Genomic DNA, 26,482 nt, shown 5'->3' with positions numbered 1-26,482 from the left:
CAAAGCAGTAAGCAGACATACAGGGTGGGATGAGAGACACCTGAACAAGGTGATTGAAAAGGAGTTTATTGGGAGGTAACGGGAGGAGACGTACAGGGATAAATCCAGTGTGTGATCAGCAGAGCAAGGCTGTCCGCTCCCGGGGTGCAGCAACTCAGACATCCGTCTGTCCCATTCAGATCTGTCTGTCCGGCTGGTGCTGGGAGCTTCGTCCTGCGCTGCCCTGCGAGTGAATGCAGACCTCTGCACACTGACTGCTCCCAGTGGGAGGGCAGCCACGTCCCCATAACCCTGGGGGGGCTGAATGCCAGGAAAGCAAAGCAGCCAGAAACGCCTCCCAGCATTTTTCCCCCAGCACCTTCTTTCTATTCATTGTTCTGTTTGCTGCAGATGTGCCTGCATTGTTGGGGTGGGCAGCGGACGCCTCGGGGAGCAGCCACAGCATCGCAGAGCTGAGGCATCTCTGCATGTTTGTTCTCTGAAATGAGCAGAAAATCCCCGACTGCTTCTGCCTCGGGACACACAGCGCTCGCTCCTCCTCACGTGGACAAAGCTCTGTCTGCTCCGAGAGCTGAGGTTCCGTCTCTGAGCTGTCTGCCCTGGGGCGGCACCAGCGGCCGTTCGTGCTGAGGAATGCCCGACCCACCCCAAGGTCCTTCCCTATCTGCTTCTGCATTACGCATCACCCAGCCTGAGTCAGGCTTGTAAACGGTTGGCAGAGAGGAAAACAGGCTGTGTTGGAGGCAGACGCGGCGTTCAGCAAACAAGGCAGCCAGCGCTGCCCTGAGCACGAGCTGCAGGAGCGCGGTGTTGGAATCCTGCAGCGCCCAGAGATGGCCCATTCTGCACACAGCTGCTGTGCAGGACATGAGAGCTGACTCTGCCTTCTTTAAAATCTAATTTTACACCTAAATCACAGACCCTAATAAAAGAGCAACGTGTATTCCTTTCCCTTCTATCTGCTCATTAGGAAGTCGCTCTTACTCTTGGCTCATCTGCTGGGAAGGCTGCAAAGAAATCTAATTACAGGGCCATTGCACAAATGGCACCAGTACCCAGCACTTCCCCTCTTCCACCACAGAGCAACGGTGACAAAAAGCAGAAACACTGCACAGTGAGGTTGGTGGGGACCAGCAGAGCCAGGAGGGCTTTCAGTGCTGGGTGCCCTGCAGAGGACCAGACCACAACGCCTTCCCTCCCATTGGGCAACGGAGGCTCATTTGAAGGCTTCTCACGGTTGACCAAGGAGCAAATTCCATCCTTCCCCAAAGAAATCTGATCTCTGTCTACTCAAAGGGGAAGACAGAAGAGTCATCTTGCCATGTTGGGTGGCCAAAGCCTTGACTGGTGTGGCCGATGCTGGCCGGTGCACCTTGGGGCCACCATCCCTGCTCCATGTGGGCTGTGGGCTCCTTGGGGCCATCCCTGCTCCGTGGCTCCTTGGGGCCTCATGCCTTCCGGATGATCCGTCCTGGTTTCCTCCAGTCCCGGTGCCGCTCCCTGCGCACAGAGTGGACCAGCGGCCTGGCGAAGCTGGAATGGCTCTGCCTGGTGGTGCTGCTGGTGGGGAGAGCAAAGCAAGACGGTGTCAGTGGCTCCCTGCTCCTACGTGGTTTGGGAACGTGGTCATGCTGGAGCAAGGCCTGCTGTCCCCGTGTCTGAGGTACCCGGAGAGACCGAGGGGTGACCCTTCCCATCATGGTGGCTGTGGGGCTGCCCCAGCGATGGGGCTGTTTGTGGGAAGCAGCTGCTCAATGGAGGTGCACACACAGGACCCCGTGAGCAGCTCCCAAGAGCCCTGAGGACTGTCCCCTCATACCAGGAGGACTGGTGAACACCAAGCCCTTCCAAACTCCCACTTCAAACCCTGTGAGTGCTTTTCCCTGCGGCAGCACCATACCGACCCAGCGCGTCCCCAGGGCTGCCTTCATTCCACCTCCTCACTCTCAGCCAAAGGCTGCTGAAGCTATCTCAAGGACTCCTAGCAGCATTGGCACAGGCTAAACACAGTGCCAGCAGAGCAGAGGGTGACGTGGGGCACAGCAGAGTGCCTGTGGGGATTTACACCAAAATTCATAGAGGGAACGCACATCCCCTCTTCTCCCGGCAGAAATGGGGTGCAGGAGTGACCTCTGGGGCCAGGGATTAGAAATCTCTCCTCTTTCTCACTGCTGCTCAGCACCACTCCTCCTGCAACCCCAACTGCCATCACCCTGCTGTGCCCGCGGGTGGGGAGCAGAGGTGAGATGGGAACGGGGCAGCAGTGAGCTGCTTTGCTGCAGAGGGAAACAGCCAGGGAAGGGTTAGGAGAGGGAGGAAAAGCAGCTTTACAGCACAGCTTGTCACTGCTCGCTGTCCACAAAAGGAGGACGAGCCCTGAAATCCCTCCCTGCGCTGCGGGTACAGCCAAGAGGCAGCTTTGTCATGTCCTCATTAGCCTGCTGCTTTATAACTTCATTCCCTAATTGGTTTTTGAATTAATTACATTAAAGTAGCAAGCAGAGGAGATGGTGGGAGCTTCCCCATGCCAGTCAGCATGCATCTCTCTTGGTCTCAGCTCGGGTGCCTTCCTGCAACATCTGCATATCCTAAAATCCAACAGCCCTCAGCTCCCAGATGGCAGCAGCCCCTCACTCACATTGTTCAGCTCGGAAAAGGAGGGGACACCCTCAGGGTGCACAGCTCCTGCTGCCTGGTCCCAGCCCCAAAGCAGGCTGGGTTGGATGCCAGCTCCCAGGGCTTTGTGTTTTGGTGTGATACCATCATATAACACTATCCTGGCTGCTGAATGCAAGTTGTTTGCTGGCTGCTGGTACGTAAAATATTCATTAGGTTTTCTGCATCGCACCCTTTTTCCTACACTGGGCTACCTCAGATTGAGGCAAGTCATTCTCCAATGCCTCCCTCTGCTCTTCTTTGAGCTATTTCTCCACTGGAGGTGCCTGCACCCATGGCCGTGTTCCCAGGGCATGACTACCCAGAAAAAGGTGCACTTCAGCTTTGCTGGTCCAGGAATTTGGGCAGCAAATTCACCCCTGAGCTGCAGTTGAAAGGACAGGTGACCCAGCGCTACCAGTGGGATCCAGGACATCCCCCCCTGGAGCTCACTGCTGCTGGGACTGCTGCACAGCGAGGGATTAGGATTAATGGTGAGCTGTGAGCTCTGCTGATGGAGCATCAAACTGGGTCACAGGCATCAGACGGGCATGAAGCCATGGCATGTTGGTGCTGTGGCCTGAAACCTGCAGGGACTGAGTGAGTCCCAGGGTGCAGCCAACACAGAGCTGCCAAAGAGATTGTCCTTTACAGAACCCCAGTAACATTAAAACCACAATCATCCTGAACACTACATGGAGAGAGTGACCAACACATGAATGGTGTTTGCAGAAACATATCTGAATTTTAAGGGGAAGGAGGGTTTTCCTCTTACATCTTTATTTCTAGAGCCTGGTTGCATTGTTGGGCAGAGAACGAGAGGGGATCAGAGCGGTGGGTGGGAGGGGATGGGAGGCAGTGACACAAACTGTGACTGCCTGCAGAGCTTTGCGTCTCGTTGAGGAGTGCCCTGCCCTGCCCGGAGCGCTGCGCACAGCCTGCTGTCCCAGCTGTGCTGATTGGGAACATGCTGAGTTACACGCATTTCCAAGAAGAAAAAGCCCCAAATTGTGGGTATCTGTGTGTCAGACACAAGATGCATCCAGACAACAGAGGCTCAAAAGATTAACGGACCTAATCCTACCTCTGTGCATCAGCACACAGCAGATGACAGACACACACCTCTGTAGGGATGGGTGTGCACACAAAGGGCTCCCACCTGCACAGACCCGAGTCCTCCTCCCAAAGCACACGGCAGGAACTCACCTGGAGGACCAGACTGGCCCTGCCTGCTTCTTGGGCTTGGCGATCTGCTTCTGGTACTCCATCCAGCCGCTCACCAGCTCGTGGAGGATCATCACGTAGAGAAGGAAAATGAGAATCCTGGGATCCATTCGCGGCACTTCGGGATCTGCCTCATTGGGTACAGGTGGCATTTGCTCCTGGGGCAGATTTGCTCCGAGGGCAGCTCGGCCGGGGGGCTTTCAGGGACAGAAGGAGGAGGATGCAAGGAAGGGTGGCTGCTGGGGAGCAGCTCGCAGCCGGGCTTTGTGCAGAGCCGATCAATGCTGTAAGAGCCTCCCTTGGGGACGAGCGGCCGATGCCCTGCGCCAAGCAGCATCAATGTGGCCGCAGAGGCTCCGGTGGGCTCCGTAAGCGGAGCGGCTCACATCTCCATCCCTTTTGTCTCCCTCGTGCTTTGTCTGCATCCCCCCGCAGCTCCCTGCACTTCTATCTGGGAGCAGCGCGGCGGCAGCTCCCGGTGATTGGCGGTGGGAGCGCTGGATGCCGTGCCGACAGCCGGAGCTTGCGAGGAACGCAGCGAAGCTGTTGGTGACGAGGGAACCTCCGAGCTTCCTCCCGGCATCTCAGGTCTGCAGCCAGCCGATGTTGATTTGCAGCATTGCCGAGTACTGTGCAGCTGAGAAATCTTTTCTCCTCCTTGCTGCTTTTGCACTCTTGTGTTATTCTCCTTGCTGTAACCCTTACTTAAATCCTCACTGCCGTTATCCCACAGTTAAGCTCTCAGGGGGTTCCCAGTGGTCAGGAAAACTCCAGTGCTGCACTGGCACTGCTGCCCAGAGCTGTGGCTGCCATCCACGGAGGTGCCCAAGGCCACGGATGGACCCTGAGCATCCTGAGCTGGGGGGCAGCCAGCCCATGGCAGGGGTGGGGCTGGGGGCTGTGAGGGCCCTTCCAACCCAACCCACCACCTATGAGTCTGCCCCACAGCAGAGCCCCTCTCCCAGCCCCTTGGCCCCGTTCTGCTCAGCAGCACAGGACTCTGCTCAGTAGAGGTGAATGCAGCGCCAGAACCTCTCCTTCCCTGCCCCCAGGACCCCATGCAGTACTCCTCTAGTAGGACAAAAGCGTGGTCCACTCTTGTTCAGACACCTGTATATATACAGAGGGCAAAACAAACAAAACCCAACCCCTGTGGGAGTCCCCAGGAGGTCAGGGTGGCTGTTGGACACCGGGGTCACTGTGATGCTTTGAAGAGAAGCACAGCAGCTGCATCCCTCCCAGCCTCCCCAGGAGCCCATCAGCAGGATGTGAATCCACTGCTTGTGTTACCTGCACACTTAAGTTAGAAGGGACACTTAAAGGCCATCAGGTCCCACTCCCTGCAGTGCACAGGGACACCCACAGCTCCAGCAGTGCTCACAGCCCCAACAGCCTGAGCTTGGCTGTCTGCAGGGATGGGGCATCACCGCCTCTTTGGGTAACCTGTGCAGTGCCTCACTGCCCTCACTGTAAACAACTTCTCCCTTATATCCAACCTGAACCTCCCCTCTTGTAGTTGGAAACCATTTCCCCTTGTGCTATCAAATAGACTTCTGTCCCCTTCTTTCTTACAGCCCCTCAGATATCGAAAGCAATAAACTCTTGCCCTTCGCTGTACAGCTGCAGCCGTGTGCACAGAAGCCGGGGATGCAGGCAGCTCCAATCCCACAAAGACAAATGCAGGTAGGGATGCTGATCACGCTGTGTCTGTGTAGTAACCGAGCCCAGTGGCAGCAGCCACAGCCCAAAGCATCGCGTGGCTTTCCCTCTGCTAACTAATGTTTCATTAATGAGTTCAGAAGTGCTGAGTAACTCTGGATTCGGAGCAGCAGAACTCACAGATGGAGTGAGAGAGTGAATGAAAAATGGGAATGTTGGGGCTCTGCACGAAAGCGGAGCTGCGTTCCTATGGCAACAGAGGCAGTTGCCAGGAGGCAGGAGATGGTCTGATGGTACCAGTCATACGGGAGGGCTTTTAGCCTAAAGACAACACCAATGTGTTCTACATATGCAGTTCTTAATGAGTAAGGGCAGCGTGACTCCTTTGTTCCTACGAGCAGCACTTCGCACAGAATCAAAGAGAGAAATTACATGGGCAAGGCAGGCAGAGTAACACGTAGCAGCTTAATCCTACTTTTATGTGAGGGGCTCCAACTTATGAATACAAAATCATTAAAAAATAATCTTCTTGTTGCTGTACATTACAGCTGGATTGATTGCTGCTCCTCTTAAACGCCCAGCAGCCAAAGAATTAATCACCCTGCCTCTGCCCTTTGCCATCCTCAGCATCCATGCAAACACTGCCTACATCTGCAATGCCTCTTAAGTCTTTAAGCAGTTACCTGAGCCCTGTCACACAATTCTAGCCTTAAGAACGTCACCAATCCATGCTGGCAGCTCATATTGTGGTAACTGGTTTCCAAACAGCGACTACTACAAACTGGGAGCTCTTTCATTAATGATTAAAAAAATAATAATAATCAGTGAGAAATACTTGCTATGAGCAGTCTGATCAACTCTACTGAAAGCTGTGGTTGCTCTTGTTTCATTTCTGTACACGTTTCTTTGGAACATTTTCCTTTGATCTGCTTCACCCCGCGGTGGGAGCAGGATGTCAGTGTTTGCTAAGGATCACGCGTAGGGTGAGGTGTGAATTCTTGCTGCTGAATACATGGGGAGAGAAGCACCGTGCCTGACTGATACGTGTTGGTGTCAATCTGGGTTGGCTTTATTTGGGAACCTCCTGCAGCCCTGGAGAAGCAGAAAGATCCCATTTCAGATCCTACCAACAAGCCCTGAGCTGTTGGTCGTGGAGCAGCTGGGAACTCCAAAGGGATGCAGTGAATATCAGCACGCAGTGACAGCCAGCATCAGACAGACATCAATGAAGTATGCATGCATGACTATCAGGTAACATAGATACCTGTGTGCTGAAACATCCCTACCTGCAGACTGCCACTGCCATTTGCACTGTTCTGCAATGTTCTAATGAAGAGCCAGCACTCCTCAGATGCATCTTCTCTCCATCCCTGCTGCTTTCTGACAACTGTTTGTACAAAAATGATAAGTAGGTCAAATCTGGATAAAGGCTGCATGAAAGAACAGGCACAGTAGAAGAAGTTCCCCAAGGCTGAGCTGAGATCTGCTATTCCTTTGCAAAAGCAGGATGGAAATAAGGCCGGTCTCCTTCATCCAAGGCACTCAATCCAACTGGTTGGGCTGGAAGAAAATCCTGAATACCTGAACCACCTGCACATCTCAACCTGGATTAGGGCAAAGCATTTGGCACAGTCCCACGGGACATCCACAGCTCCAAGCTGGAGAGATACAGATGTGATGGATGGACTGCTTGGTGGGTAAGGATTTGGATGGATAGCTGCACTGGGAGAGTTGTGGTCACTAACAGTTCAGGTGTCTACAGTGCAAGGAGGTGGTGGAGTCACTGTCTCTGAAGTGCTCAGGAACTGTGGAGATGTGGTAGCTGGGATGTGGTCAGTGGGCAGCACTGGTGGTAGATGGATGGGCTGACTATTTGATCTTTAGAGGTCTTTTCCAACCTCAATGATTCTATGACTCTAAAGAGATGCTTTTAAGAAAGCTGGTAGGTGTCAGTTACTATTCATATTCATCACAGCCCCAAGGGCATGTTGTAACACCAAGGATCACCTTCATCCAAGCTTCTTGGAAGCACCATCACCCCATTCTTCCATTTGGGAGCTGCCATAGCTGACTAACAACTTGGCAAACCCACCCTTCCTCAAGTTGACAGGGCTCACAGAACCTCTAAGGGGCACCAGAGACAGGCAGCAATAATTGTTTTGGAACCATAAATCAGGGTTAAACTGCATATCTGACCGGTCACAACGACTGGCTTTCTGGAAGGAACTTCTGAGCTTCCCTGGGAGGACACCAGGTGCTTCCTGCACCTCCACACACACCGCAGCCAAAGCCCACGAGCACAGCAGTGCCAGGTGAGGAGGAACACAGATCCCTTCTTTGTCCCTCGGCCTCTCCTTAAGGAAGCTGCCTGTAAGAAGTCCTTACTAATTACCCGATTGCTCACTAGAGATTAAGCAGAGAACACGGTGCTGGTAACAAATCAGGCCATGACCTACTGGATGGGATGTTTTGGTGTTGCTCCGATGACATCATTTCACGCGTCCATAATGACTCTGACCCAGTGACCCCAACACCTTGACTGAGGCTTCAAGTGCATTTTAGGGGAATGAACTTCACCGTCTCCTTCCTCTCGCACACATGCAGTGCTTCCTTCCTAAGCTCAGAGGACGGCCAACAGAGCTGGAATGGAGGTTGGGGGGGGAAACACGACTAGAACCAGGGCCAGGAGAGCACAACTCAGGCAAAAGGGGTTTCAGAGTTAAAAAGAGCACCACCCCATTTGTCAGCATCTTCCACAGCCTTCACAAAAGACAAACAAATTTCTTCTGAGACAGATTTCTTCTCAAGATTTTTAATTGCTCCTACCTATACATGTGCTTGAAAAAACGATAATAAAAACCTTGTGTTCTGAGTCATCAGATTGCTTTGTATGCTAATGACTCATCACCAGGATTTATTAACATTTCACCACTTACAAGTTCTGTCAACCCTGATCAGCCAACACAGCTTATAGCAAATGGATGCTAAAGGAAAGAAAAACAAAATACAAAGCTCCAAAATAACTGTCTTTTGAGCTCTGGACTTCTTTTCTATGACAACACGGGAACCAGAAACAGCTCTGTTTGACTAGAGGACAGATACAGCAATCTTTCTTGTTCCCTTGCCACAGAACTGACATCAACGAGACCTGGAGAACAAGGGGAAGACACCGATGCTCACTTTTGGGGTGCTGCTTAATGCAAAGACTGCAGAGGATGCCCAAGAAGGGCTCAGATGGCAGCAAACACGGAGCTGAAACCCTGCCTGAGGACTCGTCAGCACAGTGTCCTGCACTGGGGTGGAGCTGCTCTCCATTCCTGCCTTACACCCAGCTGAAGCTATCAATATTGCAAGAAACCATCCGTATCACCCTGTCACACAGACCTCTCCCTGCCTCTGGGAGCTCCAGCACAGCTCCAGCACAGCCACAGGCACAGCTCTGCCCCACAGCCCCAGTGCTGCCCTTTGGCCAAGGCACAACGCAGGGTGAGGGGGTAAGTTATATTTAGTGCCCTCAAGTACCTGTTTGTATCCCCAGGAGTCTTCCCCTCACCACAACCAACCCATAGGTGACTGTGAAGCCCAAACCATCCAGCAGCATCTTGGAGAGGGACAACTCCAGTTTCTGCTGCGTGGCATCTGCTCCAGACTTTCTGTCAAACTCAGCTAAATGCCCAGCTCCCTTCCAGCCATCTGCACCACAACTCCTGACCTCTTTTCAAAGTGCCTGCAGCACTGAGGCAGAATGGAGTGTTCTGCCAGCAAGCAGAGGCTTTCAGCATTCAGAGACACGAAGATGCACAGCTTGAATTGCTGGGTACCCAGCAATTTTTATCCCTGGAGCTACAGCCTAACAGGGCCCACCCTTACAACGGTCCCAGCTGTGAGTTCTGTGGTGCTATGTGGGAAAGATTGTCATTGGGTTGGAAAGCCAAAGTTGGCAGTCAGTGCTCTCTAGGAGGTTGGTTTCACAATTGTTCTTTACCATCATTAAGGTTTAATTCAGAAGTGCAGGATGTAACTCCTGTAACTCCAGCACTGTCAGCACAGTCAGAATACCGCCCTCTTTTTGAACAAAAAGCTTCCTTTTATGGGAGGTAAATGATGCAATGGAATTGCTCCCATCTGAATTTTTTGTAGAGTTCTATTGAAGGCACTGGTGGACATCCACCATCCCTCATCAAGGTGCCAGGCTTTCAATGCCTGAATTGGAAGGATCTCCATGGAAATCCAGAGCTTTCATAGTAAGGACATAGTGGAATATCTACTGCAACACCTAGTAAAATGTTCCCGTTCTTTCTGAGTTCCAGCCTAGAGAAACAATGGTAGATGTTGCCCAGGCACTGAAATAGCATCAGCAAGAACACATTTTCTTCCTGCCTGCGAGGTCTTCAAGCTAGTGCTGGTCAGGGAAGGGTTTCTGCCAAGCACAGGGCATGCTCTTCTCCAAAAAGAGCAGTTATCAGACAGAGGTGTTACCCCAGCCAGATCTGGAGATCCAGATCTCTGGAGGTCCAGAGAAACAGGACACCAAAAGGAGAGGAAGGCAAGGAAGGCATGTGCAGAAGCAGCAGTACAGGTCCAGCCCAACAGCAGCATGCCCAGGTGCTGCAGGTACAGCAGAGGAGGTAGTGAAGAACGCAATACATAAATCCAAAAGGTGCTTCCCTGTGATGCCAGGGCTGCTGAAATCATTAAGATCAGAAATTACAATTATTTGAAGTTTTAAATGCTTGCAAGAGGAAATTCTGTGATTTGTATTTATCATTAGCTTTTCTTACCAGTCTCACTTCAGAGCATTTTCATACCTGCTCCCTGATGTGGTACTGGTCAGGAACGTGCCTGATTCCTTCCTGCAGGAACCGCTGTGCCACGCCAGTCACCTGTTGAGATGGGACAGAGGAACATTTCCTTGTGAGCCCAATGCCTGGCTCCTTACTTTGGCCCCACACAGGACTTCAAGGGTGAGTGAGGTTCAGGACAGTGCAAGTCTTCATTTCTGCAAGAACAGACCAGACATGCACTGTGCAAGCAGGCCAACTTCTTCTAACTCAAGCATCTTCAAAGTGAAACCAGTGACAGGTTTCCTTTATGCTGTTGTATAGAGAGGTGACCAGGAATCACCTGAAAACAGTTCTGACAAAACAGCAAGACTCACAACAACTGGTGTTTATCTGGGGGCGACCTCCACGTTCCTTCTGTCCAAGCAGATTTGTTCAGCCTCTTTTAACTCAGTCCACAAAGAGATTTCCTGCATCAAATCATCGTGTCAGGTGGAATCTGGGTGATGTGATGTTGTGCCATGCTTGTGGTGTCAGGTGCTTCAGAAGTAAACTGTACTTTGCCATTGTAAACATTTTTTCCACTAATTCTGCATAACCCTTCTTTTTTTTTCCACTGATTCTTCTGCTGGCATTGGCCTCAGTAACCAAATTTTGGAGCTACTCCTATCAACTACAATACTGCAGTTCCAGTGCTCTATCAATCTGCTGATGTACCTCAATCCAAATGAATTGCTTCAAAGCTCAACACAAAATTTCAGTTAAATGCTAACCATCCAAAAAGCCCGGAGAACCTCTCAGGGCTATTAGTTACTATGATCTCTCTGGAAGAACACACAGAGAGGACCAGATTGCTCAAGCTAATTAGAATTCATTGTAAAAATCCATCCCCGAGTCAGACACAGCAGGCTTGGTGAGAACACGCTATTTTTCCATACCACAGGTATCACATCCCCGGTGTAAAGACAAACTGTAACATGAGTGTAAACAGAGGGCAGGCAGCTCCAGCTCCCTGTTCCATGCCAGCCGGGAGGATTTCAGGCAGCATCGTGCTGGTGGCAGGCAGTCAGTGGTGCTCTACCCTCTAGTGTGCGCACACAGCACTGCACGCAATTGCATCTGCACTGCACCTCGCTGCCGGTTACCAAAGGCTACGTTTGGGGGCATTAAGACAAGGCAAAGAGGAAAAAAATATGTAATTATTTTACACAGTTCGGTTGTGCTTCAGCTGGCAGTTACAGCACAGGACAGTGCGAGCTGATACAAAAGCAGCAGTCTGTATAATTGCTGGGAGTCAAACCATTCTCATCTCTAAGAATGCCAACAGACTGAGATGGTCACTTCTAAAAAAAAAAAAAAGTAGTATTTTCTGAGAGATGTTTCTGCTAATCTATCACATCTTTTCAGAAGAAAGCAAGTCAGGAGAGCGCAGAGTGGCAGCCATTCCCATTCTCCCCTGCCCACAGATCTCCCCTCAGCTGCAGCATCAACTCACACAGGTAATCATCAGTACCTGCTCCAGGACTCAATTTCTTTGTGCCACCTTTGTAGATCTTAAAGGCTGGAAAAAATAATCCCCAGCACTGCTGACACAGGGTAAAACACAAGAGGTCTTCCTACCTAACTGCAAGTTGCTCAGTCAGTCTGGATTAAAATAAGTTCATGCTGCAAGAGAGTAGCAAATCAGGCTGCAGTATATGGGAAGACTTCGGTGACAAAGACAACTGCACACAAAGCTGTGGACCCTGGGGCTGAGCAGAATACAGGTTGGAGGGAGTTAATTGTGAAAGGTTTCCAAGCAGTGTGGAATGTTGCTCTGTGTAGATTACACGTCAGCTTAAATGGTTTAAAAACCAAGCTTTGCAAGAAAATACTGATTGTTACAAGCAGTTCCTGTTTCCAGCAAGTTCAGCATCAGGAGTATGCCAACAAGAACTGCCCAGGCTCCACCAGAGGCAACGCTGAGCCCAGGAGACAAAGAGTGCAAAGACAGCAAGGACGACAGGGCAGCAGCCCTTCCTCACTCACAAACCTCTGCTGTCTTCCCAGTTTTCCCAAAAGACACAGACAAGCCCCTGCTCAAATGGAAAACAAGGCACTGAGGCAATGAAGAGTACTTGCTTTCCTCATGCAGCACTTGAGAGCTCAGGAGGAAGAAAACTACACAAAGAAGGAGTTCAGCAGCTTCTGGGAGGGATTTCCATCTTTGCTCAATTACATCTTTTTTTTTTTTCCATTCAGCTTCAGGAAATGGAGAAGTCTCATGATATGGCTTGGCACCAGAAGTATTCGAGCCCCAAGAAAAAATAAGTGCTGGGAAAATACAAGGACAAGAAAGTGACAGCACGACCAGCACGATTAATGGTGCCTGAAAACTCTGATAATTTTCTAAGACTGGCTTGGCAGACAAGAGGAGAGCAGCACAGTTTAGCTTAACTTCAGATGGCTTTGGACACAATTGTCTGAAGAACACATATAGGCAAATCATTTTGCTGTGGATCAGATAGCTGCATGGAAAACTGGCAAGACTCCAGTCCCAGAGAGTTGAGATCAACAGCACAAAGTCCAACTGGCAGCCAGTTACTCCTCACATTCCTCAGGGGTCCATAACTAGGCTAGTATTGTTTAATGCCTCTATTCACAACCCAAAGACAGAACACACCCTCAGCAAATTTACAAATGGTACCAAACTGTGGCAATGGCTGACACACACACTGGGCAGGGCTGCCGTTCAGAGGAACCTCAGTGGGCTGGAGAAACGGCCTAACAGAAGCCTCAGGAAACTTAAAGGTAAAATACAAAGTTCTGTCCTTAAGCAACCTTTTCTAGATAAGCTCTAGTCTGAGTTAGAGGGTAAGCAGAGACCCTCAGAAGTGCCTTCATACCTGCGTTAGTCTGTGATTCAGAATTCCTCATGCAGGCATCTTCCTGTTTACAGAGGACTGATGAGATTTTTTTTACATATATTGGGCTGAAACCAATGCAAAGTCACTTGTAAGCTCACACAACTCATTCTTCTCCCAAATCCATCTTCCTGCATATTCTGTCTGATATTTACACTGAGGCAACAGTAAAAGCACAACAGGAATCAACTGCAACAGTACAGACAGCAAACACAGATAAGCCATGGAGAACAGGCTATTCTTTCAGTCAAGATATCACCCTGCCTACACCCAAACCCCACCAGCATTTGGGTCTTAGTTCACTGGATCCAAGATTGATTTCAAGCTTTCTTTGGAAAAAGTGGGAGAGAAAGGAAAGCAGGGGACCAATTCAGTTTCTGATGTTCTTCATAAGATCATTGCTTCCTGGTCTAGTGACAGTAGTGGACATCCCTCACTAATGCAGCACGTTTTACCATGAAGTAAATAGCTAGAATCAGAAACAGGAAATCACATCAGTGGATTCTCTTATCTCCTCTGACATTTGTTTGCTGAGTATATCCTCTACAGACCCAAAGGAACCCACTAACAGCCAGGAAAAAGCGGGTTAGCCTTCGGGAGCTTACACTATCTGCTCAGCCATGTACTAGACAGCCAGTTATAAGTTCTTGAAATAGAGTTAAAGAATACAAGATGCAAAGCTTAAAAATATGCCTTTTCTTTTTCAAAAAAAAAAAAAAAGTACAGTCAGTTGTAAGTAGATCTACAAGAAGACACTCACTCAGCTACCTTTAAGAAAAGTAAACCTCTGCAATGCACTGCATACAGAGTTTTCTAACCAGCAAGAGACAGTTGGGTAAACCGCAGTGTTTCCCCAAAGAGCTTTTTCAGTGGCTATTTTTTGTTTCCACCCTGCGGGCAGACACTTGACAAGGCAGTACAGCGCCCTCAGGCTGCTGAGCACGAGGCTTGTTTTGCTGTCTCACTCCTGCAAAACAAACACAGCTCAGCGTGAGGCTGGTGTGGGCACGGTGGGCAAGGGCAGTTCCATGGAGGGAGTCTCAGTCACTTCGGCAGGACTAGGCTTGCGAAGCTCCAGTTTCTCAGTGAGCTGGTTATGAAGCTCCTTCACAGCCTCCCCACTCTGCAGAAAGAGATTTAGGGAAAGGAAAACCAGAAGAGTCAGACTTCGTTCCTGCTGCTACTAACTACAGCACTAAACACGCAGTTAACCTCCATGTTTTAACACAAACCAGTGCAGAAAGAGGAAGTTACCAGGTAATTAAGACAACTTGGAAAGCTGCTAACCAAACAAAGCACACATTCCATTAAGCAAGGTCTGGGAAAGGCAGATGCTTTCATTTGCAATTAATTTTCCATTTCTCATTACCTGTTTGGTGGGTTCCAAAGCCTTCTGGAGAGACTCTAATTTGGCAGGCGCCACTTTGTGATGCAGATGAAGCAGCAATCTTAGTACATGTCTGTGTACATTGTCCTTTCTGAAAAAAAGGAAACAAGTTTAAAGCAGAGAAACAGTTATACACAAACATGATCTACAGAATGAGAAAGCTACAACAATGCTATCAGAAGAATAGCAAACACAACTAAGGACTGACAGCTTTGCTGTAACCTTCCAAAATACCTAGGAATTGCTTGCATGTAACACAGTGCTAACCCTGCCTCAGATCTCCAACTAATGCATATAAATAAATCAACAGGGTGAACTAACTGTAGCAACCACAGGGAAAGTGGGGCGGATTTTAAGCAGAGGCTGTAGCACAGAGCAGCAATTTCTCTCTCTCAGCTGTGTTGGATGAGCCATATGACCACACAGGAGAATATTTTGCCCCCATCATATGAGGAGGAAACTGCTTCTGGGGGAGCCTCCCAGAGGTTAGATCTGGTTTGACAGCCACCAGTTAAACCACATTGGCTTAAGAGAATTAACAAACGGGTTTTTTCTGCATGCAGCTTTACAGCAAAGAGCTGCAGTTAGCGCTTCACATTCACAGCCACTGCAAAGCATGAAGGATATTATCTTCTGTAACTCCAACTTGAGAATAACAAATTGTGGTTCAGGTAATCAACACCAACATGAAACATTCAGCAATTCTGCTGTGAAGAACTTTATCACAGTATATACCTTTCCTAAAAGGAAAAGCATCAGACTAATCATTTCAACTGTACATGAAGAGTTTGCTGAAACGTTAAACAACAGTTCAAAGAAGTACAGCCTCCCTCACTTATCTTACAAACTCACTTCCTCTGAGGAAAATCAGATTTACCTTGAGCATGCAGTGAGAAAGAAGCCATCAAAGAGACCGGTGCAGAACTCTTCAACTGCAAATTCATCACCCAGCAGTGTGAGGTTACCAGTGAGCAGATGCAGAAATATATCACTGAAGGCCAAGTCACTGAATGTCTCGACTACACAACATAAAAAGACAGAGACTGAGACTTGCAAATATCGGTTCACAGCAGAGATTCCTGCTGAAATCTCTGTGAAAAACTTTTCCTTACTGGCTTTACAACAGGGAGCCCAGGCAGGTGGCTGTGAACTTCCACCTGAGGAGCAGAGAGCTGAGAAAAATATGAAGAAGACCCACGTCTCCCATCAAGACTGAAGTCACACAGAGCAGTTTGCTGCTGTCAGAATCACGGGGACCCCTGCTATACTTTCCCACAGCTCTGTGCTCAGGGCCACAACCACCCCCCTGCACTCCTCAGACCCCACAGTGAACAGATGCAAACTGCTTACCAGCGAAAAAGTCACCCATGTAAGTGAGCTGCCCGTTAAGCAAAGGGTCCAAAGAACAGTGTTGGGTAACAGGGGGAGTGGGGAATCCACCCCACTGCTGGGAGCAGCAGTTCCTAAGCGTGCTGCAGAATTGTCACACAACTTAACCCAGAGAGGTCAGTTCAGAAGGTAACCCCAGGGAGGAACTTAGGGCTGTGTTTGGTCTTGTTTTGTTCCAGGTTTTTTCAACACACAAACCCAAGTCTCAAAAAATATCTGGCCACATGCAATTACTGTGAGCAACTGCAGAATTAAGTCACCTAAATTTTTATCTTTCAGTTTCATTCATAAAAGCTCTCAGCTAATCCCATTGTTAATACAGCCTTTGATGTCTACTGACCTTCAGTCACTACCCCTAAGTTCTTGGATCAGCAGAAAAAATATCCTATTTGCAGACAAAAAACAAACATGTCATTCTGCAGGGCTTAACAATTAAGTCACCAGAGGAGGCAAAAGCAAAATGTATGCATTTATCTCTGAAATCAGTTTCATTTCAGGCTGTTACTTGACCCCTGGGTCTCCAAGACAAGGGAAACAGCTGAAGAACAGAAGACAAGACAAAAACTCACCTAGTGCTGGCAGGAGCCTGAGGAAAGCATTCTTGTTTCTCTGTTTTGTTATGTGAAGGATATAGTATAGCCCAATCTCACAAGCTATTCTGTTCTCCTGCAAGAATCTGTTAAAGGAGCAAAGCTTTTCAATCAATAAATCTTTCTTTCTTTTTTTTTCTTAAAACAGATTAAAATAGTGTTGGATAGGAATCAAGCAGTTATAGCAGCAATGGTTAACCTCAGAGCCACAGGAAAGCAGCTACTCAGATAACAAGCATCACTAAATCCACTGTCACAGCCAAGGACAATTTTACCATTCAGCAAACATTGCATTATCTCACAGTTATACAGTTGGATCTGGTTGGGAACACTTTAAATAGTATTAATGATAAAAGTGATAATTTTAAAAAGAGTTTTTAAAAAAGCTCAAGTAATTTAAAATGATAGAAAGCACAGCAGTGTTTTGTTTTATGGATTCCTAGAGGTCAAACATCAGCACTGTCGCAGAGCAAACATAAATCCAACCAGTGGGATTCAGCACTCCAGATCATGGCATACAGATAAGAATTGTGCTGGAAATTAGTGCAAGATCTGAATATGAGAAAACACAAAGAGGATTTTTAATTATCTCTTTGAAGCCCCTGCAGTGATAAGTTATCAACAGAGAGTGTTTTGTGTGACAAAGATGTAAAATAAGATTCACAATAGCACTCCCCAGATAGCAGGCATGGGCACTTATCCAGCTGCACTCAGATGAAATGGTATCACTTCAGCATTCATCACTCACTGCCTGGAGAGTCACACAGTCAGCACTATTTGAAACCACTACTTGAAAACAGTACTACAAAGTACTTTCATATTCTCTCTGATGTAAAATGGCCAAAGCAAGAAACATACTTTGTGTAGATATATTTCATTTGAGGAATCATGGCGGAAACCCATTTCACTAAAAGTGAAGTGTAGGTTTGATTAACCAGGACTAAATCTTACTCCCCAAAAGTCTTTACCTCATACAGTATTTTCTTCTGTCGGTGTTGACTGGCTTCTTGATATTTTGCTTTAGTAACAAGACCAGTGTGTAAAAAGTAGTTGGGAACACAGATTACATACTTGGTGAAAGCCTCAGGAATGGTGCTGGGGTAGGGAATCGGCCCCTTTTCCTCCGAGGGCAGTTTCTGATCTACATTGAACGTGTGATCATCCACCACAAAGGACATCAGCATAGGTAAGAACTTTGTAATCAATTCAGCTTCCTTAGAGGGATGGAAGGAGACAGGAAAAAGGAGAATGCTTTCATCAATCAGTTCACACCACCTAATAATTCCACAGCACCATAACAAATACAGAGGCAATGTGATAAGCTCCACCCTACATCTCTGAAAACAACTTTCAGACACCCAGTTCCTTGAAACTTCCCCACGACCCAGTGGTAATGAGGAAAACTGTATTTCACCTAATTCTGTTCAAAAGCCTTCTCTGGACAATGACGTAGCACTTCCTCCAAGAGATGTTTGAGCAAGCACTGCACTGCACATTAAGGATGGTACCATTGCTTTTAACAGCAACTACAAATCATATTCTTTATTCCCTAAACTGACAGAGATCAATGCACAACTAGAGTAGCAAAATAAAGTATTTACGTGCATCTTCTCTCCACAGAAAACAGTGCTGCATCAGATTCACAGAACAGTAGGGTAAAGAATTTAAGAGAGGAACAGTTCAACTTAGAAACAGTAAGGGCAGACATCCATGGAAATGAAACATGCACAGGAAGCTTACAGCATGCCCAGCATGCCCACTTCAGCAGCTGTGCAGTGACCACTTACCTGCTTTTTCGAAGGAAGCTCTTGTTGAAAAACATGCAGAAAGCTGACTTGAAGATTAAATCAGGGACACAGTGTACATCAAATAAGAAACAGATCTAAAGAAGGCTCACCATTTTTGGTTCCTTGAAGACTTGACTGTCAATCATGTCCCAGGCTCCCTGTCCTAAAGACAGCATCCTAAGGAGCAGCAGCAGATCTGGGCTTTCCTCGAATTTTAAAGAGGGGGAGAAAAAACAGCTAGTTTGATCTTCCACAATTTACACATACAAGTATTCATCTGGAAGCAGTGGTTTACATTCAAAACCCTCCTGGACTAACAGGAGAGGCATTCAGTTCTCAAATTTAATTGATAGCCGATTCCTAAAATGGGAATCAAACAGCTGCAAGAAGAACACATAGCTGAGAGTTGTTCTTTGTAGCATTCTGTAATGTGCTAAGAAGTATGCAGGCAATCTGAGCAGGACACTGTTTCTGAAGGTGTCCAACCAAATTAGGATACTGAAATATAACTTGACAGGATGAATCAAATCATCTCAGCAGAAGTAGGAAGTGTGCATAAGAACAAGTTTTGCCTTTATATTCTGCCCTGAAACCAAAACAATCTTCAATTTTAAACTGCCATGAAGAACTTATTTAATCCAACAACGAAATTTGACAGCTCAGAACTGAAGACAGCAAATGCCTCACACAGTTCAGATGTCTGTATGGCTCCTTCCCTTCCTACTGAATAACCTCCTGCAGACACTACTTGCAGGAACTGCACTGTACTGCAGCCAACAGAGCAGACCAGTGTCACATGAGCCATCACATTTACCACGGCAGGGAATAAAGACTGCTGCTGTTTAGTACACTGCTGGAAGGACAAAGTAGGGGTGCACATACATACACAGCTGTCAGGACAGAATGGGCCATACAAAGAATTCAGATTGCTCCAAAATGCCTCCCTCCACACAGAGCTCCTGCAGATCTCTGAGGTATTTGATACAAACAGGAAGCCAGATCTACACTTCTCTTATTTCAACTTACAAAAGCATTTAAAAACTTGATCCTACTTCTTCTACATTGCCAGTTGTTTGCTGATGAATGCTGTTCAATTAAGGCTAGGGGTCACGTTAGCTACGCTTGCTGCAACACTCACCCTGGGTAAGGTGTCCTGCCCAACGAGGTCCTGCAGGTGCCTTATGGTACTCAGGGCTAAGGTGTTAATGGCAAAGGGATCACACAAGATCATCGATAAGTCCCTGAGAGAAGAGGCAGAAGTCAAATAAATACACATCACACCTACCCACCATCGCAGCAGACCAGTTTCATAGCCAGCTGTAGGACACTAGCTTCTTAAGATGTGTCTCACTGAACACAGAACAGAGTGTGTTGTTGTAATCCTGCAATCCTGTCAACTATTAGATGTAATGTCAAAGTAGTACCTGCAGTATATCAACACAAAACCCAGAAACTGCTGTGTTAATGGGCAACAATACCTTAACTATTGTAACATAAAACTCACATTTCTGTCTTTTGTTACCTATAGGTTTTCATTCCATAAACCTTCTCCTGCCTTTGTAAAAACATCATGAATGTTATTTCACATAACCTGCTCTATCAAGTGAAAGAAAATAATTACCAAAGGTCTTTAGAGCTGAAGTGTAAGGGTGTGAGCTCACACAGTTACAAGGTCACAGAGAAACCTGCAACAATTACTCAAGGTAACTGAAGCATTACCAAGGACCTCACCAGAAGGTGTCAGAATACACTCTAGTGCAATAATGTTGCTGAATCCACTGCATTTGACCATGTAGAAGAACTACTGACTGCCTGCTGGTTTTAGGGAAGAATTAACACCTGAACTACGTCACATATTGTGACAACTGGAACCCAATTTGCAGTCTATCAATAAACAGCCTAAGCAGTTTACCCCAAAACTTGCTCTTGTCCTTTCTTCACTCCATCCAGAAAGCCTTGCAATTCCCGAGCTCTCTTGTTGTCCACAAACTTCTCCCGAATGCAGGCATCAAGGCACCACGTGAACTACTCAGAAAATGAGAATGCTTCATGACAATGACAGACTGGCAATAAAATACACAGTATCAAGGAAAACAGGCTTGGAACGATCTCCAAACCTTGGGAGCTAACAAGTTCTGTTAATATACTCGGGTATGGTAACAAGCTGATCACAAATACCAAAGGAGGTTGAATACAAAAACATCTCAAAAGGAGGTCAGAAGTTCCAATGTAAATTAAACTGTTGTCACTTTCTCCCCTTCTGGGGCAGGTATTCCTTGGCAGGTAAGGCCATTGAAACTACATCACTTAATAGTAATAACATGAGATTTTTTTTTTAGCCAGTGTTCTACCACTCCCACCTTGTAAATAGAGCTTACTAAAAGCAGAGACATTTCTGCTTTCTTACCAAAATGGAAAGACAGTTGAGTGAAATGTTTTACCTGTGGGTTTGGCTTTTTTTTTCCCCTTACAAAAACACCTAAGCTTTTCTCAATACTTCAGATGCCAAGAAAGAAAAACTTGCTCAACTTTCTGAAATGTTTCATCATGGCTTATTTTCCTCTCACCAGTCTCTGCATTACGCAGTGGCAAAATGAGGTCACCAACAACAAACTGCACCTTGAACAATAATGATCCTTTTTCTGTTCAGTCACTGTCTATACACTGATTTTGAGGCTCTTGATCAGAAGACATTAAAGAGCATGCAGTGATGTTTATCATCACTCTAGGACACATTCTCTGCAAGTAGAATACACACAAAGCTTAGCAGCATTACTTAGGGGTTTTTAAAAAAAGCTTTCCTGTAGATCAGAACAATGCTGACTATGGGCAAAGCACCAGTAACAAGATCCTGATGTGACATTAACACTGTGCCCACCACATCCCATTACTTTAATAGCTTTATGTTTCTATAACTCAAGATTCAAAGTATTTCATGTTACACACATAGCTTACTGACAGATGGAGTGTGTCACGCCACCACAACGGGAAGGAGAGCAAGCTTTGATTAAGAACCTGGAGCTAGCTCATGTTTTTGATTTATTTTTTTTTTCCAGTAGCGTGAAAGTACCACAAATTTGAATGATTCATGGGTTCTGAAATGAAAGCAAGCTGCTGGTTAACCAAGACAAAGTTTTCACCTGAAGTTCCAAGGACTATAAGGTGACTTGGATTCAAGGTCTGAACTCTCTTCTCAGAGAGAAGTCATGGGCTGAAGTCCTGCAGGGCAGCAGGTATCACAGGAATGGATAAAACAGAAAATTCTCCAGTAATATTCCCATCTGCCCACATGACTAATACCTTATGACAAGGGTCAACAGTGCAGATTTCACTGATTTCCAGGTCATGCAGTGACATCAGGAGCTCTGCCCGCAGCGTGCAGTAATGCACATTCCTTGTCCGGAGGAATAAAGTTCTCAAGAACTGCAACACCATGTCATAGAGCTTCACATTCTTCCCAATCATCTGAGTCAGCTTCTGAACCACCTAAATCCAAAGTGGAAAAACATGCACTCACTACCAAGAGATACTGTGACTTCACACACAAAACGCAAGTGATTCCTGCATTTACATGATTTACCAAGTTTGAACCACCCACATTAACCAGAGTTCCTTAAAAGCAGCTATTTTAAACTAGGATTCGTAATGTTCATCAAACTTTTCATGGCATACTGAAAGAGCCAGGAATTTAAAAAACGGCTCTCTTGCAAAACAAAAACAAAAACAAAAAAAAAGGAAGTATTTGTAAAGTCAAGGTGCTCAGCTAAACAGTACCTGATATCAAATAATGTAATCTGCAATTAATAAAACATGGAAAGCAGCTCATTTTTCTTTGGAAGCCTTTTGGATTTCTAACTACTTCCAGGCTACAGGACATGAGAATGAAGGTGAAGACTGCAGTGCAAAAGTAAAGGAAACAACAGCAGAGCACTTGCACTAAAAGTGGGCTTCTGAGGGCAAAACAGATCTAAACTATATCCTTCAAGTAAAAGAGGTACTATGCTCTGAAATTAAATTAATTATACTGCCTTATCACTGCAATTCCTTTGCATTCTCAATAGCAAGATCCTTCCAGGAACTCTGGTATTTTGGAGCAAAGGTCCTGGAAGGTGAAATGACCAATTACAGCTGAGCCAATCTAATGGCTTGCTGTTACCAAAAAGGAGAGAGACCCACTCCTTACGCCTATGCCCTCCCCTCCCACATCAAGCTTGCCAGTGAAATCCAGCCCAGTTTGGTTCTGATTACCTCATCTTTGAGCAGATTCAACTCACCGTCTTGGAAAACCACTTACTGATTTTATTTGCACTTAATGAGCTGACTCAGCTCATGAAAGGGTCTGATATTACCAGAGCAATTGGCAAGGATGGAAGGTGCAGCACCTGCCCTCCCAGCAGCAGTATTAGATCAGCTCCACCTCAGCTGATGCAATTCTACCCAAAGAGTAACTTCTCTGAATGCAAACATAGCTGCAACTTCCAATGTTCCTTTCCATTAAAAATAATATTAAGGAATTGGTGTCTGTCTGTCCTGCTTAAAAAAAAAAAAACCACCCCACACCACACAACAAAAATAACAAATGCAACAATAAAAGACATTTAAGATAATCAAATTGATTTGATAGGGAGGCTCTGGCTTCAGAACAGCTGAGCAATATTGCCAGGATGAGCAATAAGGAAAATGTTTAAAGTTCATGGACAGCTATGACCACTAATAAATAATTACACAGCATCAAGCAGCTATTAAAATAATTCCTGATGCTTTGATCAAGACAAAATGGCCCATATTTCAGTGGCCGATCTTCTTCAGTAGCAAAGTTGGGTGGGTGAAATGAACACTCCACAGTGTGATGAGGTTGACTGGAAGCTGATGAACAACATTCAGAAGCATGTTGTAAGAGATTCCCTTGTCTTACCTCTCCCTGACGTCTTGCTTTGGGAGACGGACTGAAGAAGTTGTGCAGGACAGAAATATCGTTGCTGAAGAGAATATTTTCTTTCTCCAGGATATATTGCTTCAGCAGTGGGGATACTTCATCACCAAACAGAGCCTGGTTATCCTGCCAAATCTGGCGCTTCACCTCCACTGCACATGCTTTATATAAATCCTTATCAGCCATTACTAACTTCAGCTTCTTCTCAGGCACCTATGATCAACAGAGCAGTTACCTCCATATCAAGAACCTCACCTGCCTGACTTTCCAACAAGTAACTGACTGCAGAAGACATCTAAATCACAATCTCATGTAACCTGGTAATTTACATAGCAGTGCAATTAAATAAAGTATCACAGACTCATCTTCTGCCCTTCCTACTCTATTAGCAGTAAGGCAATCCAAAGGAATTTAACTTTTAAAACAAGCAAATAACACATTGAGTTTTCCCTTATTCCTTTCTAAGAGGACAAAAGATTTTCTCTAAATGTATGACAATGAGATTTGGGGTTATACAGAACTCTTCTTATGAAAGGAACAGTTCTGAATCCATTATCATTGAATGGTTTGGGTTAGAACAGACCTTTAAGATCATCTAGATCCAACCCCCTGCTATAGGCAGGGACATCTCCCACTAGATCAGGCCGCTCAAAGCCCCATCCAGCCTAGTAATTACCTTAAGTACAATACAATGCTTTTAATAAAGCTGCTTCTTGAAATTTTTGTTTCACAAATTTGAGTCTCTATCCTGTATCCTTCTAATTACCTTCTGAAAAACCTTCAGCTTGCCATAGGTTTCCATATCAGCTATAGGGAAATTCACTTACTGGTGATTTTGACTACTTTTAGGAAGCCATATATATTGAATAAGATCAGGAAATTGTCTCACCTGATTTTGAGATACTAAAATGCTTTTTAAATTGGCGTATCAAGCTGTTAACCAGACACAAGAGTCCAGTAAATATTCAGTCAGTTGCATTGATGCTTGCAGAGCATCTGCAGCTGGAGCCTGCAGCCCAGCCAACAGCACAGACAAGAGAAGTCGTACAACAGAGACGTAACAGAACAAACCACCATGGGCACAACAGAACAGGCCAGCCTAAACAGCAGTTTTACCTTGGGCAAGTGCTTCATGACACACATTACCACAGGCTGTATGGAAGGCATCTTGACCAAGGAAAAGCTTTTCTCCAGGAGATCTTCCAGCTTCTTGTACCTGAAAACAAATAAGACCAAGAGACTCTAACTACCATTTAACTGCAAAGGTCCAAAACTCATCTCAAACACTGCAACTTGAGCCTCCAAAAGACTCAAGTCTTTTTCAGAAGCCACTTGCCCACTGCAGATAATATTCACATTAAATCCCCCTCCCACCCCACATAACCAACCAGCCTACAGACCTTTCCTCCACCTTCCCTTCCAAGGCGATGGCCGAGACTCGCTCCAGCAGCTTCTCCCTCAGCTCGTCAAACACCGACTGGTGGAACTCCAGCCGGGGGGTGCCGTGCAGGTCCAGGAAGGGCAGGGCCGACTGCAGCGAGGGCAGCAGGACCCCATTTTCTGTCTGCCAACACAAACGGGGGACAGGAGTGGTCAGCAAAGGCTGCTAAAAATAATAATAATTAAAAAAGAGGCCAAAAGAGCACGGAGCAAAGCACAGGCACCACCCGCGGCCTTCTCACCCCAAAACAAAGCACGGACGCCACCCGGGGCCTCCTCGCCCCGCCGTCTCCACGGCGACCCGCCCCACCTGGAACTGCTCGATGGCCTTCAGCGGCTCCGTGCAGTTGGTCAGCGTCTCCTTGAGATCCTCGCCGTTGGCCACCCCCAGCTCCTGCAGCCCCGCGTACATGGCAGCCGGCCGCCCAGCCGGCCCCGCTCCCGCCGCGGTCCGTCCGCTCCCGGTCCCCCAGCGCGGCGCGGTCCGACGCTCGCTCCGTCCGTCCGGAACTCGATCCGCCAAACAAACGTTCCGGGAAGCTGAGACCTCGCGGCTGATCCCGGGAAGGAGGGGATGAGATCGGGAAATACAGCCGACGTCATTAAGGGTGATGACTCAGAAGGCGATTATTTAACATTTTTGTCCGGTTGAGCTATTTTGCTCAAGGCTGAAGCACAGCTTTAAGTTCCAGATGTCCTCCTTATCTCGGAAAAACAACCTTCCTGTGATGGAACTTCTCTTCAAAGATCCGAGTGCCATAAATAAGGAACAAGGACAGCCATCCAGAGGAGGTACAACTCCTAGACAGCGGCCAAGGGACGAGGTGTCCTTGTACCCGTGGATGACCGAAGAGTGGGACACCTCCCCAAATTACCACCAGAGAACACTGAAGGTCCCAGATGAGCTCAGAAGATTCAAATACGTCATGTAACCTTGTATGTACGTAATTCTATGAATATGCCATAGGTAGGAGTGGTTATGAGAGACAGGGACCTGCTGAAGCACATCCACAGGAGGGCCACAAAAATGCTCTGGGGGATGGAACACCTCCCTCTGAGGCAGAAATGCTCCCTAACATCCAACCTGAACCTCTCCTAGTGCAGCTTGAGGCCATTCCCTCTTGTCCTGTCATTACATATTAGATAGGTGAGTCATGAAAACTTACTGGATTATAAACAGAATCCAATGTACAGACTGTGCACTAGATCTGTGGGAATATCCCACCTCACTCCCTGTGCAGAATAAATCAGTGTCTCCTCTCAAACTCTTGTCTTTTGGCTGTGTTTTGGGAGATTTGCAACAGACAGCAAGGGAAAGGGGCCCTTCCACAACCATCCTTTGGCCTCCACAGGCCCAAACTTTCAGGATAGTTGCTACAGAGTGGAATAACAATCCTATTTATATTCTCCATGAGATCTCCAGCCATGCCCCAGGTTGTTCTCTTCCCTGCCCGGCTGGAATCTCCAGCTGGGTTACTTTGAGATTTTTATGAGTTTTTACGCGGACACCTCGTACCTCAGGCAACTTATCCAGACATGGCGCACAGAAGCAGTACTTTCCTTTGTGGCTGCATAGGAATATTTGCACATTTTTAGTTCAAAGAAGTTCAAACTCAAGTCATCACAAAAACCCCTCCAGCAACTGCCCAGTTGTTGCCCAGCAGTTGGCAGAACAACAACTCTAACTTCACGATTTAGAGCCTCCCAGTCCACCTGAAGCAGGGGCAAAAATAA

General features: G+C 47.0%; 1 protein-coding gene and 1 long non-coding RNA gene across 4 annotated transcripts in view; both read right to left on the bottom strand.

Moving 5' to 3' along the window:
* Positions 1–50: 50 nt before the first annotated feature.
* LOC146543112 (uncharacterized) lies at positions 51–13,750 on the bottom strand. 2 transcript variants are annotated; one of them, XR_014887205.1, is made up of 2 exons: positions 3,862–13,750; positions 51–1,560 (listed from the first exon to the last, which is right to left on the bottom strand). It is a non-coding gene; the product is annotated as an uncharacterized LOC146543112 (long non-coding RNA). The 2 variants fall into 2 exon arrangements; XR_014887206.1 differs by having other exon boundaries at positions 51–1,557.
* A 149-nt stretch (positions 13,751–13,899) lies between these two features.
* NELFB (negative elongation factor complex member B) overlaps positions 13,900–26,482 on the bottom strand; it is a 32,168-nt gene continuing 19,585 nt past the window's right edge. Inside the window, exons 1-13 of one of the 2 annotated variants that reach the window (XM_010720767.2) lie at positions 25,059–25,275; positions 24,709–24,872; positions 24,425–24,524; positions 23,291–23,521; positions 21,676–21,861; positions 20,288–20,400; positions 19,514–19,616; positions 18,486–18,581; positions 17,660–17,802; positions 16,568–16,674; positions 15,487–15,628; positions 14,592–14,700; positions 13,900–14,345 (exon numbers count right to left, since the gene is read on the bottom strand). In XM_010720767.2, the coding sequence (XP_010719069.1) occupies positions 14,208–14,345; positions 14,592–14,700; positions 15,487–15,628; positions 16,568–16,674; positions 17,660–17,802; positions 18,486–18,581; positions 19,514–19,616; positions 20,288–20,400; positions 21,676–21,861; positions 23,291–23,521; positions 24,425–24,524; positions 24,709–24,872; positions 25,059–25,160 (1,734 nt within the window). In that variant the 5' untranslated portion in view covers positions 25,161–25,275 and the 3' untranslated portion in view covers positions 13,900–14,207. Of the gene's footprint in view, positions 14,346–14,591; positions 14,701–15,486; positions 15,629–16,567; positions 16,675–17,659; positions 17,803–18,485; positions 18,582–19,513; positions 19,617–20,287; positions 20,401–21,675; positions 21,862–23,290; positions 23,522–24,424; positions 24,525–24,708; positions 24,873–25,058; positions 25,276–26,482 lie in introns of those variants that run through there. The other variant, XM_085239120.1, reaches the window with a different exon arrangement.

Source organism: Meleagris gallopavo, chromosome 19, assembly GCF_905368555.1.
Source record: "Meleagris gallopavo chromosome 19, MGAL_WU_HG_1.1, whole genome shotgun sequence".
Lineage (NCBI taxonomy): Eukaryota > Metazoa > Chordata > Aves > Galliformes > Phasianidae > Meleagris > Meleagris gallopavo.
Note: the sequence above shows the minus strand (reverse complement) of the source record. Positions and strands in the feature narration are given on the sequence as shown.